We start from the raw sequence: 14,019 nt of genomic DNA, 5'->3' as shown, positions 1-14,019 counted from the left end.
CAAGAGCGCTTGGGAAGAGATGAGGTGGGAAGCTATCAAGAAAAGAATTTAGAAGCCCAGTATCTGACTCTTCTTTTGTTTGCAGATATACTATTCATGTTTGCTTTTACACTATTCACTGTTACAGATTACTGTAACTATTTTAAAAAACAACTCTTCATAAGGCAAAGACAGTTTTTTCAACACTTAGGTGACCAGCAATTTTGAGTTTTAATTGTAGGGGTTTGTTTATTCATTAAGAATAAAATTATTCATTAAGAATAAGATTAGTAAAAAAAAGAAAAGTAAAAATTAGTAAAAAGAACTTCTTTAACCACACAAAAATTAGTTTGTGTGTCTACTGGAAATTCTTCTCTAATCAGTTTGTTAACTTGATGACTAAAAATTCAGGTTATATCCAATGATATTGGTATTGACGTGGGCTTCCATATCATATAGTTATTTGAAAGTTGTCACACAACCTTGTATGCACTGAAGTGATTAAAATTATTGACTGGGCTAAGCCTTTGACATCTAAAACCACATAAAAGTGGATAAGAAATTCAGAAACTTAGTTTTTTTTAATCTGTCATCTGTTAGCCATTTATTTAAAACTAATGACTAATGAAGTAAATCTTAAAACCTTTAGAACTTATGCATCTGTCTTAATGTGTTTTCAGTCAAAAGAAATAAAAAAAATTCCCAAATAAAAAATTAAATGGATAGATCTGTGAATTTTCTAAACACAACAGAATATATTCTAAATGATAGGAAATTCAGTGAGAAAAATCATTGTTTTAATACATACACAGAAGTGTAAGGCAGCTAATTTGAAGAATTTCTTCCATGTATGTGGGCATAAATTACAGCCATCTTATGTCTTGGACCTTAGCAACTACATGAAGTAAAATGTTTACTCCTGTTGTTTGAATTGCAAAAATGATAACGGCATTTTCTCAGACCCTCAAAGTTCATTATGTAAACTCACATGCCGTCAATTAGCCATACATTGAAAACTGATGAAATGTAGGAATAAATATGAACCAACAGAACACATGTTTATCTTCTAATGGGTTTTCAGGCAAAGGAAATAAAAAATTCTCAAATAAGCAAATAAAATGAATGGATATTTGAGTTTTCTATAAAAATATAACAAAATTCTAATGGCCAGAAATGCAATTATCTACATGTTGAATATAAATTATGTTTTTATAGATATCAAGGCATAATGAGCATGTAAAAGATTTCTTCTATACTATAGGCTTAAATTATTATCACATTTTGTTTTGAGACTTGGTAAGTAGATTAAATGTATTCTGCATTGGTGAGCAACTTTGTCTATTGTTTGATTTGCAAGAGAGAGTCATTTGGGCGTTAAATCTCATTAAAACTGGTGTAAATTCATCAAAATCTCAATCTAATTAGTAGATTCTAATCCAAAGCACATACATGGGATAAATGAGACCTCTGTCCCCATTTCTAACCAACTCTAGAACGACTATACTGCAGTCTCCAAATGAAAGGCAGGGCTGTCCAACCCCCCAGCAAATTTCAGATTTGCTCTCAATTAGAATCATGAATTGTGCTTTCTCACCAACTGCAGGTCTGGAAAATGGCTCCGTGGGATCTTGATAGCGAGGCAGTTTTCAGCTCACCAAACATTCATCTGATTTTAAAGCCTGATGCTAATCCACAGTGCTTGGCCAAGTCTATGATTGATGAACAGAAACAAAACCTGTTTTTACAGCATACAAAATCTGGATATAACAGTATTTTTCAGCACTCGTGAAGAAAGAGCAGTTGGACAAAGGCAGTTCTGCAGTTTAAAACTGGGGCTGCAGAAGTGATTCTCTACAGCTGTGAAATATAAAAAATGATATGTTTGATGAGGAAAGGAAATCTGTGCCTGGCACATGGAAAGCTATTCACTGAGCACCATATTCACGATGAGGAAATAGGGGCCCTGTGACCGTTGACTACACCAAAGGTTATGGACGCACAGGAACAGCCCTTTTCAACCTAACCTTAACTATGGGGACCTGTGCTCATAAGAGAACAAGCTTTAAGAATGTCAGTTTTCAACAGCCCAAGATAGGGAAACGTTCATTTGCACCAGAATGCAGACAGCCACAATACAGTACAGCATACATAACAACACAGTGGTTTTTAAATAGAAGGTTCTCCTCCTCCAATTCAGAAGCAAGTCAGAGCATAAACATTGTTTGTGTGACTCTGGAAACTGATTCTCTTTGGTAAGTAGATCTAAATTATTTTTCAGAGCAGAAATTTTTGTTATTTCTGGCATCCTTGTTCAAAAATGTCTATATATATATAACATAAGTATATAAAAAAAAGTCTTTTCCACCTCTTGTGTTTGGTAGCATTTGCTACATCAAGAAGTGCTTCTTATCCCCAGGTAGAGGACCAAATTCATTTCTGCTGTGAAGTCAAAGTATTAGAAACGATTAGAGTTCCATATTCTATATTGGCCTTTCTTCTGGAAGGATCACATCCTCTTTACTTCACTCTTATCAAAGAACCATCATGAGAAAGCTTCAGCTCAAATGGTCAACCAGTTCCTCTTCCACAATTCGTGTTGACACCAGTGGGAGACACCAGTTGGGCTGAGAAACACCAAGAGGGTTCTAGGAACAAACACGTCAAAAGCAGTCTTGTTTTTTCCCTACCAAATGTAGGACTCCTTGGCAGGTAATGCACGATAGCTGCCATCTTGGGGGGTATTTCAAACACTTGATTGGGGTTTAATCACCCATTCTGCCTGGGGATTTACATGATATACATCCAATATATAAGCCTCTGGATCCAAGCAGTGCTGTCCTAAAAGAAAGAAAAATCAGTATGTTTTCAAAAGTGCACACTTCCATGCGTGTGTGTGCATGTGTGCATGTATGTGTGTTTGCAAGGCTCAAATAAGGCCAGTATAGTTCCCTCAGCCAAAAATGAATACATTTTAAAGTTTTCTAGCAAAGCCAGCCTTCCTCCCCTCTTTTCTTTGCTTCTGACTGTGAAGTACTTCAAATAAATCCCATGTGACACTGGGGAGCAAACAGACACGCTAATCACAAGCAAATTGTTCCCTAGACTCACTATATCAATTAGAAAAATATGACAAGAACCTGTTTCAGGTATCAATTCATTTATATGATAATGAGCACTAATGATCATTTAGATGACAATACATATCCTCTAACGGTTTTATTGATAGAAACTTGACCAGGACTAGACACTAATATCAAGTTCATTTTAGGGAAGGTCATTTCATTTTTCCTGTGGGCAGGAGATCTGGAATTGATAACAACAAAAAGATCATTCCATGGGGGCAAATACATTTGAAAATTCTTATGTACAGTGTGTTCGAAATGTATACTAAAGTCTCAAACAAAAGTAGCAATATTTAATTGCTTGCCTGATTCATTCATTCATTTCTCAAATATTTCTTGAGTTATTACATGCCAGGCACTATTGTACGGGCTGAGGCTACAGCAATGCACCAGACAGTCAAAAATACTTGCCCTCGGGGTGCTTACGTTCTAAAAGTGGTAAAAGGCAACTAGCAAATAAGCAAGTATGATAGAAAGTAAGTCTGCTGGTGATAAGAACATGAGAGAACAAGAAATTGGAGAAGGCGCAGAAAGAGGGTCCAATCCAGGAAGGTCTCACTGAGAAGCTGATACAGCGGCCAACACCTGACAGAGGTAAGGGAGTGAGGAGGGAACCATCCAATGGAAAGCATCCAGGGCAAAAGTCAAAGCGGATGTGAAGGCCCAGGGCAAGATGTGCTGGGGACTGGATATGAAAGCTGGTGTCCAGGGGAGTCTGCACATGATGTTGAGAGATGGCAGCATCCAGGTGCCTTCAGAGCAATGAGGTGCACTAAGTTCACCATGGCAGGTAAGTGCAGACAGAAGTTCCAGTGCTCCGAGGTTGAGAGGGTGAGAAGTAACAGGCCGAAGAGACTCAGAAGGAGCAGCCTGTGAAGTGGGGGGAAAGCCAGGAGCTTAGGGGGTCCTTGAAACCAGGTGAAGAGAGTGTTTTCTTAAAGAAGGGAAAGATCAACCCAGGCAGTTGTAAAGACAAAATGAAGCACTGGATTTCACAACAGAAGAGTCCTCCGGTGACCTCGACCAAAGAGCAATTCTGAAGTGTTGAGGGGTAAAGCTTGACTGGAGTGCCTTCAAGAGAGAAGGAGAGGAAGAAACTGGAGTATATACACAAATGATCCAAGGAGTTTTTGCTATAAGTGGAGCAGAGAAATGGGAGTAGGCTTGAAGGGGGTCAAGAGAGAGTTTTGTGGAGATGAGAAAAATTACAAAACTGTTTATGCAGAGAGAAATGGTGTGGTTGGGAGGGAAAAGCTGATGACAGAGGAGAGGATGGGAGACTGACCAAGCCCTCGTCCACAGGAGGGAGGCGCCGCCCTAAACAGGAGCACGGGTATTTCGTCCCAACTGTGAAGGGGGGCAAGAGGAAGGTAAGGACACAGAGGCACGTGGATGGAATTTTCTTTTTACTCCTTTCTGTCCCCCTTCAGGGGAATAGGAAAAATGAATCTGGACTGAGAGTTGAGCAGGAAGTTCAACACAAAGGATGTCGAGATGATGAAAGTGCCACAATTTCTCCTTTCGTTTGCATGAATCTCCAGACTCTCCAACTTTCAGAGTCACATTTAAAAGACGCAAAAATCTACTCCACATCGACTAAACTATTTACATTTAAATTTTGAAAATATTTTCGGAAAGTCATACGGTTCTTATGTGAGAATTAAAAAATCTGACACAGTGATTTTGATTTTCTATCTAAAGAAATTTGTAAAGTACACTTACAATAAGAGCAGCATATTTCTTTTAGAGTAATCAGAGAATGTAGGAGTAAAAACATTAAAGAATGCTTACCTATATTACCTCCAATTTCATATAATCTTTGGTTCTGGATCTTAATGCCTTCCGATGAACCATGACTGAGAAAAGAAGAAAGCAATATAATTTAAACCCTCCTCTGTGATCTGGGGTAAACCTGTGGATTAAATAATCATGGCAACAAACAATCATTCTGCCTTGGGTGAAATACACCACACAAATCATTATTATGACTGAAGTGATAATAAAATCTTTTTTTTTTGCTTGACACAGACAAGCATCTGAGGCAGAGAGGAAGCTGGACGCCGCCAGGCTTCACGGCCACCCCAGCCCTTCCATCCACCACTGTCAGCTCCTCTTAAGAGAGGACACCTTATTGACACATCAAGGCTGGCCAAGGAGCAGCTGGATGTTTAATATTGCCTTGTCAAGGGCAACATTACTCTCAGTTCAAAAGCCATCAGGTTCCATTTCTGTATTTGCCAAAAATTGAATGAGATTCTTTCCTCAGCCCATGGCACATTTCTAAGCTTGCCCAGTGCTTTGTAAACTAACGTTGACTTTGTTGCATGTCTCTGCCCTTTGTTGCATGTCTCTGCAAGTCAGAGAAAATAATTGTCCAATTTTAATCTTCCATCCCAGACTAGGCTGCCGGGTCAGAAGAGTCTGGAAAGACCATCGCTGAGCTCCTGCCCACTAGAACTGTCAGCTTGGTTACTCAAAAAGATGGTCTTCGGCTCTCTGCTGTGAGGGAGAACGACGTGCACCCTCTTTGTTTAATTAAACATTTTATTTGAGATAGTTGTAGATTTGCATGTGGTTATAAGAAAATATACAGACACATCCTTGTGTACTCTTTACCTAGTTTCCCCAATAGTAAAATCTTCCAATACCCTAGTGTGATGTCACAACCAGAAGCGCCACATGGGTTCTGTCAAGGTACAGAACATTTCCTTCCCCACAAGACTCTTCTTGTTCTCCTTATAGCCACACCCACCTCCCTCCCCCTGTCCCCATCCTCCGCCCCTTATCCCTGGATTCTACATTTCTACAAACTTGTCATTTATAGAAACATTATATAAATGGAAACACACAGTATGGAACATTTTTGTAGTGGCTTTTTTTTTTCCAGTCAGCATAGATCCCGGGAGATTCACCCAGGCTGCTGCATTTTTACTGCTGCGTAGCACATGTGATATGGATGGACCACGGCCTGTTTAGTCATTTACCTGTTGAAGGACATAGGTTTTTTCTTTTCCAGTTTTTGACTATTATAAATAAAGCTGCTATAAGAATTTGTGTACAGGTTTCTGTGTAAACATAATCTTCATTTCTTTGGGATAAATGCCCAGGAGTGTGAATGCCACATCACACAACAGTTGCATATTCAATTTTATAAGAAACTGTCAAACTGTTCTACAGAGTGACTAGACCATTTTACATTCCCACCACTGATGTATGAGTAATTCAGTTTTTTTGTATCTTCACCTGTACTTGGTGTTGTCATTATTATTATTTTTTAGCCATTTTCATAGGTGTTTAATATGTCATTGTGGTTTTGTATTTCCCTAATGGTTAAAAATACTGAACATCTTTCCATGTGCATATCTGTCATTTGTATATCTTCTTCTGTTCATGTCTTTTGCCCATTTTCAAATTGGATTGTTTGTTTCTGCACTGTTGAGATTTGAGTGTCCTTTATACATTCTAGATACTAGTCCTTCGTTTGATATGTACTTTATAAATATTTTCTCCAAGTCTTTAGCTTGTCTTTTCATCTTTTAAACAGGGTCTTTCAGTGTACAAGTTTTCAATCTTGATGAAGTCCAATTTACCAATTTTTGTTTCGTATGAGTCATACGATGTCAAGTTTAAGAAATTCTTCACTAGTCCTCTATCACAAAGGTTTTCTCCTATGTTATTTTCTAAAAGTTTTACCCAGTTGCAGAAGATCTCCTCTTTTCCTAAATTTGCTGAGTTTTTATCATGAATTGGTGATGGATTTTGTCAAATGCTTTTTCTGTATCATTTAACATGATCATATGATTTTTCTCCAATTGATATGATGGATTACAGTAATTGATTTTTGAATGTTAAACTAATCTTGCATACCTGAACTAAATCCCACTTGTTCTAGGTATAATTCTTTTAATATACTTTGGATTAGATTTGTTGAGGGCTTTTGTATCTAAGTTCATGACAGATATTAGTCTGTAGTGTTTGTTTTGTATTATTTTGGTCTGGTTTTGGTATCGGGGCAATACCAGTTTCCATGATCACTCTCCTCAACCTCTGGCAATCACTCAGCTACCCTGCATTTCTAAAATTTTGTCATTTCAAAAATGTTATATAAATGAAGTCTTGCAATATGTAACCTTTTTTTGCTCAACATGGCTACTCCTTTTCAATATGATTGGAAAGTTGCTTTTAAAGGATATCCATCAGTTGTACTAGAGACCATCAAACTGTACCTGCTTTATCATGGTTAGATTTAAACTAGTGCTTCTCGTCTTCCTCAGGGCAAATGTTTATCCCTGAATAAGTATGCCTGTACAAAAATTATCATGATTTATGCTCTTTAACATGACTTAAGGCAGATATGTAAAAAATATTTTGTCAACATCACTCTGATCCTAAGGTTTATTGGTAGTAGGTTTTAGGGAGACCAACAGCTATGATGTTCACTCAACTACATAAACTCTACTTGATATAGTCATGTTACAGCCCAGTGGAGCCTGGAATAATGATATTCCTAGAAATCTATCAAGATATCTACAAAACTAACTTGCTAATTTTTTTATTCAACTAAAAAGTAAAACCAATTGAGTAAATGAAGACACCGGGACAGAAGATACCTATTTTAGAATCCCAATTGTAGAAATTCCTTGAAAAAAAAGTTTTGTTACTGATAATTCTATGGTCTACTTAACTTCTTTCTCTACTTCTGATTCTTCATTTACTGGTGAAGTCCTTACAGTAACAGGTTCTAAGTTTTCAAAAAGGTCAAATTTTCAAATGCCTGGAGTTTCTCATCAGATAAAAGTTCATCTTCCTGTACAGAGACTCATATTCACTTCTACTCACCTGTTCTCATATTGAAATTTCGCCAAGATGTCTTTGGCTTTGGTTTGACTGTTGAGTTGAATGGCCATGGACACCTTGGAGAGAAGGGGCGCATGGATCCTTATGACTCCCTCCGGCACGTCAGACTGCCAAGGAGGAAACATGCGGTACGTTCTGTTAAACTCAATGATTACACTTAAGAGACATGAAAATCAGTGGCATTCCAAATTAGGGAAACATGTAAACATGACCAGGATTTAACCAGAATGAAACATTGCTTTCTTCCTAACAGGAGATTTACTAATGACTAAACTTAATCTGGGATTTTACTTTTGTTACAGGCTTAGGTCTCACTATAATGCCTTAAAATCATGAGGGAAGAAAACTGGGTTGTGTTCATTGCAGCACTATTTACAATAGCCAGGACATGGAAGCAACCTAAATGTCCATCGACAGATGAATGGATAAACAAGATGTGGCACATATATACAATGGAATATTATTCAGCCATAAAAAGAAACGAAATTGAGTTATTTGTAGTGAGGTGGATGGACCTAGAGTCTGTCATACAGGGTGAAGTAAGTCAGAAGGAGAAAAACAAATACCGTATGCTAACACAAATATATGGAATCTAAAAAAAAAAAATGGTTCTGATGAACCTAGGCGCAGGACAGGAATAAAGTCGCAGACGTAGAGAATGGACTTGACACAGGGATAGGGAAGGGTAAGCTGGGACGAAGTGAGAGAGTGGCATGGACATATATACACTACCAAATGTAAAATAGATAGCTAGTGGGAAGCAGCTGCATAGCACAGGGAGATCAGCTTGGTACTTTGTGACCACCTAGAGGGGTGGGATAGGGAAGGTGGGAGGGAGACGCAAGAGGGAGGGGTTATGGGGATATATGTATGCATACAGCTGATTCATTTTGTTACACAGCAGAAACTAACACACCATTGTAAAAAAAATTATACTCCAATAAAGATGTTAAAAAAAAAATCTGGGTTGTGACAAAAATCTAATGTTTTTATCAGTGCATTTTCTTGAACAATGTCCTAAATAAGCCTACTTGAAGTAGGATTCTGTATTTCAATTTATTTTAAGAAAATCAACCTTCTGAAAAATTTAAGGATCTAATTGAAAAATGTGGCTTTTCAAATATTCTTTTTCTTTAGTCAGTAGCAATGAATGGTCACTCCAAATTGAATTCCAGATGGGCACCAAACTTGATTCTTCAAAGTGTCCTATTAACACTGTGAAGAATGGAGTGTGGACAGCTGTTGGGGAAGAGTGTCCCTGCTTTCAGGTGCTCTGATTGGCTTGGGGACCTCAGAGCTCTCATCTAAATGAAATATTCAAAGAATGGTGCTGTCTAATTAACAATAAAGTCTCTTTTGTTAGAATTGAATGGAAAATTCCTTTTGTTTCAAAATCTTGAATGTTTTAAAAATTAATTCTCTATTTGGAGATAAGCAGAAATAAATTTCTATTTGAGGATCTGGCTACTCTTCAGGTAATTGTTTTAAATCTGTGTTCTCAAGGGACAATACTGTTGGTGTAGTTTTATGTGAATTGACTCAGTATATCCCCTAGAAAAAATGTGTTATGGATTGAATTGTGTCCTCCCTCCCGCCCCCAACCAAATATGTTGAAGTCCTAAGCCCAGGACCTCAGAATATGACCTTTTTTGGAAATAGGGTCATTGCAAATGTAATTAGCTAAGACGAGGTTCAAATTGGAGCACGGCGGGCCCTTAATCCAATGTGATTGGTGTCCGTATAACAGGACACACACACACACACAAACAGGGTGAATGCCATACAAAGATGGAGGCAGAGATTGGAGTGATGCATCATCTGTAGGCTAAGGAAGGCTAAGGACTCCTGGCGTCACCCAAAGTTAAGAATGATGTCAGAAACACGTCCTCCTTTCACGACCTTCAGAAGGAACCAAGTGAATCAACACCTTGATTTCGCAGTTTTAGCCTCCAGAACTGTGAGAGAGTAAATTTCTATTGTTTTAATCCACCCTGGTATTGTTACTGCAGCACTAGGAAACTACTTTTTAAGGGTCAGTTCTAACAGTACTTTTCTACTATTACCTGTGAGAAGCAGGAGAGCATGCCAGGGAATGGCAGTGAGTGGTTTAGAGCTGGGAGGGGGCAGGGAGCCCCTGGTTCACTGCAGTCAAAAGCACCCTCCCAAAACACTCCTGTGGGCATCTCACGTCCGTCCCCTGCCAGCTCCACAGAAGCCTCTTAAGATAAATTTCACACTCCTGATATCATTGAGCCAGTTATAATGATCACATTTTCCCTCTAACTTTCTAGAGTATTCACTCTTGTGAACAGAATGTCTAACCACAAATTCTGAGTCATCAATTAGTTGAGTCCTTATACATTCCTTCATGTGCTACACTGGAAATGTCAAGTTTGAAGGTGTATCATGAGCAAAATTATACACAGATGAGGTGGATATAGCCAAAGAATACTGTGTAAGGAGTTAATAATTAGGGAGGAAAGGAAATGATTTGTTTTCTTACCATTCTTCTTGTAGAGGGTGATTTTTGTAGTACCTTTGAAGTCTTGGGGCTTATAACCTAAATAAAAAACAGTTAGTCTTTAGGATTAACGTTGAGAAAACAAGCATATGCTGCTGTTGGAAGTGTAAACTGGTACAATCTTTATGGATAACATTTTGGCAATATTTATCAAATTATAAAATGCATATGCACTCTGACCCAACAATTCCACATCTATAACTTTATCCTTCAAATAGACTTCATTTGTGAGAAATGACATATGAACATGTTTATTCACCAATGCATAAACTTTAATAGCAAAATATTGGACACAATCTAGCTGTTCAATGATACGGGAATACTTAAATAAGTTTCAGTGTGTCTATGGAATACCATGCAAAAGAAGCAAAGAAGAAGGCTGTGGACTGATGTGGAATAATCACCATGATTTCATAAGTCATTAAAGAAGATGCAGGACAGTGTTTCAAGTATGTTATCATACATGTAAAAAAAAGGGGGAAGACCATATATTCGTATTTGCTTGTATGTCATAGTGTCTCTCTGGACATATATGTACCTGTGTGTTCCTGTGCACACACATGCTGTCATTGGTTGTTGACATTACTTGTGTTCAGGAGGGGAAGTCAGAGATGGTCAACTTTTATTCTATAGTTTTTCCCCTTCCAATATTTTGAATTTTGTAAACTGTCAATGAATTGTCTATTCCAATCAAAGTCAGGAAGTAAAAACATAGTATAGTACAACAGAACTGAAGAAAGACTATTTCTTCATCTGTAAGCGCTTGCTTTCATGGTACTTATAGCCTTTTAAAATTTTACTTAGTTCTATTTATAATTAAAACATTAAAGCAACTGACATTCATATAGCATTATACAGTTGACCCAGTGCTTTACACCCACATTATGTGAGTTGATGCTAATGACAACTCTGTGAAATAGATATCATTACTTTTTTCCCCAAATTGAAAATGTTTTTTAAAAATTTTGTTGGAGTATAGTTACTTTACAATGTTGTGTTAGTTTCTACTGTACAGCAAAGTGAATCAGCTATATGTATACCCATATCCCCTTTTTTTTTTATTTCTTCCCCATTTAGGTCACCACAGAGCATTGAGCTCCCTGTGCTATACAGTAGGTTCTCACTAGTTATCTATTTTACACATAGTATCAATAGTGTATATATGTCAATCCCAATCTTCCAATTCATCACAACCCCCCATCCCCCTTGGTATCCATACGTTTGTTCTCTGCATCTGTGTCTCTATTTCTGCTTTGTAAATAAGATCTTCTATACCAATTTTTTCATATTCCACATATATGCGTAAATATATGATATTTGTTTCTCTCTTTCTGACTTACTTCACTCTGCATGACAGAATATTGAGGCTCTGAGAAAGAATTTAATTTGCCCTGGCTCACAAAGACTGACCTGACCCCAGCTTCAGCTCCACACACATCATACTTAGGCCGTTGAAGTTTTCCAGAATGAAAATGGCAGAGTAAGGACTCCAAAAGTCTGTCCCTCCATAAAAGTAATGAACAAACTGCCAAAAACTGTCATTGTCAACTTCTTCAGAACTCTGGAAACTAACCCAAAAGTTGCAGCCTGGGGAGTGCTTACGTAAGAAAAACAGCTGAATCTTGATAAGAGTGAACTTTGTGGCATTTTAACTTACACTTTCCCATCTCAGCTCCACAGTTCAGCGACAGCCTTAAAAATAACAGCCTGCGTTCCTGGTATAGGTACTGAAGGGAGCAGAATGGACCTCATTCACAAAAAATTCTAATTATTTGTTCCCTGGAAGACTGGCTTGCCTTTAACTTGCCTAACTTGGAACTTGACCAGTGCTAAAGCGGTGTAATGTTGAAAACATTTACAGGCAAATGTTTTAATCACTGCTGCCTGATGTAGTGGGTAAGAGTTGGGGGAAAAAATAACTAACGAAAAAATCTTGGGAGGCAAGCCTAGAGAATGAGATGCTTTGGGGAATAAGGTCTTTGAACAGCTCCAACATATACCTGAGAATCTAGAAGGACATGGGCATGCCCAGGGCTGTACACATATTCAGGAAAGACCTGAAAAGAACTTAAGCTCTCACCTCTGGCTGACCTTTAAGCTCTGTCCAAACAGGAACTGAAGGTTCAGGTCAAGTTGTAAACTGCCTGGCTGAATACTGAAGGTGTGTCAAGCACACAAACACACAGAGCTCGTCTGCAAAGACTGGGAGATTTTTTTGGTTTCAGATATTTAAGATAATCTCTGTGCAAACATCAGCTAACCACTAGGCTAATGGAACAGAGACTTCAGTAGCCACACTAAACAAAGAATATAGACATAACAAAATTAGTTCAGCAGAAAAGTCATGAACAAATAAATAACAGCTATAACAAGCAGCAACCAGGGGGAGGGGGAAGAATCCAAAGCTGCCACATTTTAACATTCAAAATGTCCATTCTTCAATAAAAATTATGAGACAGGCAAAAAAAATGGCAAGAAAATATGGCCCGGACTTCCCTGGTGGTACAGTGGTTAAGAATCCGCCCGCCAATGCAGGGGACACAGGTTTGAGCCCTGGTCCAGGATGATCCCACATGTCGCAGAGCAACTAAGCCCGTGCACCACAACTACTGAGCCTGCATGCCACAACTACTGAAGCCTAGAGCCCGTGCTCCGCAACAAGAGAAGCCACTGCAATGAGAAGCCCGCACAGTGCGACAAAGAGTAGCCCCCGCTCGCCGCAACTAGAGAAAGCCCTCGTGCAGCAACGAAGACCCAACGCAGCCAAAAATAAATAAATTAAATAAATTAATTAAAAAAAAAAGAAAATATGGCCCATACACAGGAAAAAAAAAGTTAGTGTCAATAGTTTCAAAAGAAACTCCTTAAGGAAGCCTAGACATTGGACGTACTTGAAAAAGCTATTTTAAATACTTTAAAAGAACTAATGGAAACTGTGTCTAAAGAACTAAAGAAAACCATGAGACTGATATCTCACCAAATAGAGAATATCAAATAAAGAGAATACATCATAAAAAGAAACCAAAAAGAAATTATGGAGCTAAAAAAAGTCCAATTGAAATGAAAAGCCTACTACAGAGGTTCAACAGCAGATTTAAGAAAGCAGAAGAGGGAATTCCCTGGTGGTCCAGTGGTTAGGACTCTGCGCTTTCACTGTTGAGGATCTGGGTTCAATCCCTGGTCAGGAACTAAGATCCCACAAGCTGCACGATGTGGTCAAAAAAAAAGCAGAAGGAAAAAATCAGCAAATCTGAAGATAGGTCATTTGAGGTTATCCAGTCTTGAAACAGGAAGAAAAAAAAATGAAGAAAAATGAACAGAACCTAGAGGAACTGTGGAACAACACCAGCACACCAACATACACACAGTTAGAGTTCCAGAAGGAGTAGAGAGAAAGGAACAGAAAGAACGTTTGAAGGAACAATGGCTGAAAACTCCCCGAATTTGCTGAAAGACAATGATCTATGTATCCAAATAGCTCAACAAACTCCAAATAGGATAAAATCAAAGAGATCCACACCAAGAAACATCATGATCACA

General features: G+C 38.2%; 1 protein-coding gene across 3 annotated transcripts in view; it reads right to left on the bottom strand.

The window, feature by feature from the left end:
- ARHGAP28 (Rho GTPase activating protein 28) overlaps positions 1-14,019 on the bottom strand; it is a 146,887-nt gene continuing 132,868 nt past the window's right edge. For 2 of the 3 annotated variants that reach the window (XM_033439376.2, XM_004275946.4), the window contains 4 exons: positions 10,462-10,518; positions 7,941-8,065; positions 4,893-4,957; positions 1-2,817 (listed from right to left, as the gene is read on the bottom strand). In XM_033439376.2, the coding sequence (XP_033295267.2) occupies positions 2,723-2,817; positions 4,893-4,957; positions 7,941-8,065; positions 10,462-10,518 (342 nt within the window). In that variant the 3' untranslated portion in view covers positions 1-2,722. The remainder of the gene's footprint in view (positions 2,818-4,892; positions 4,958-7,940; positions 8,066-10,461; positions 10,519-14,019) is intronic. The other variant, XR_007471828.1, reaches the window with a different exon arrangement.

The sequence above is a fragment of the Orcinus orca genome, chromosome 15, assembly GCF_937001465.1.
Source record: "Orcinus orca chromosome 15, mOrcOrc1.1, whole genome shotgun sequence".
In the NCBI taxonomy this organism is placed as follows: Eukaryota; Metazoa; Chordata; class Mammalia; order Artiodactyla; family Delphinidae; genus Orcinus; species Orcinus orca.
Note: the sequence above shows the minus strand (reverse complement) of the source record. Positions and strands in the feature narration are given on the sequence as shown.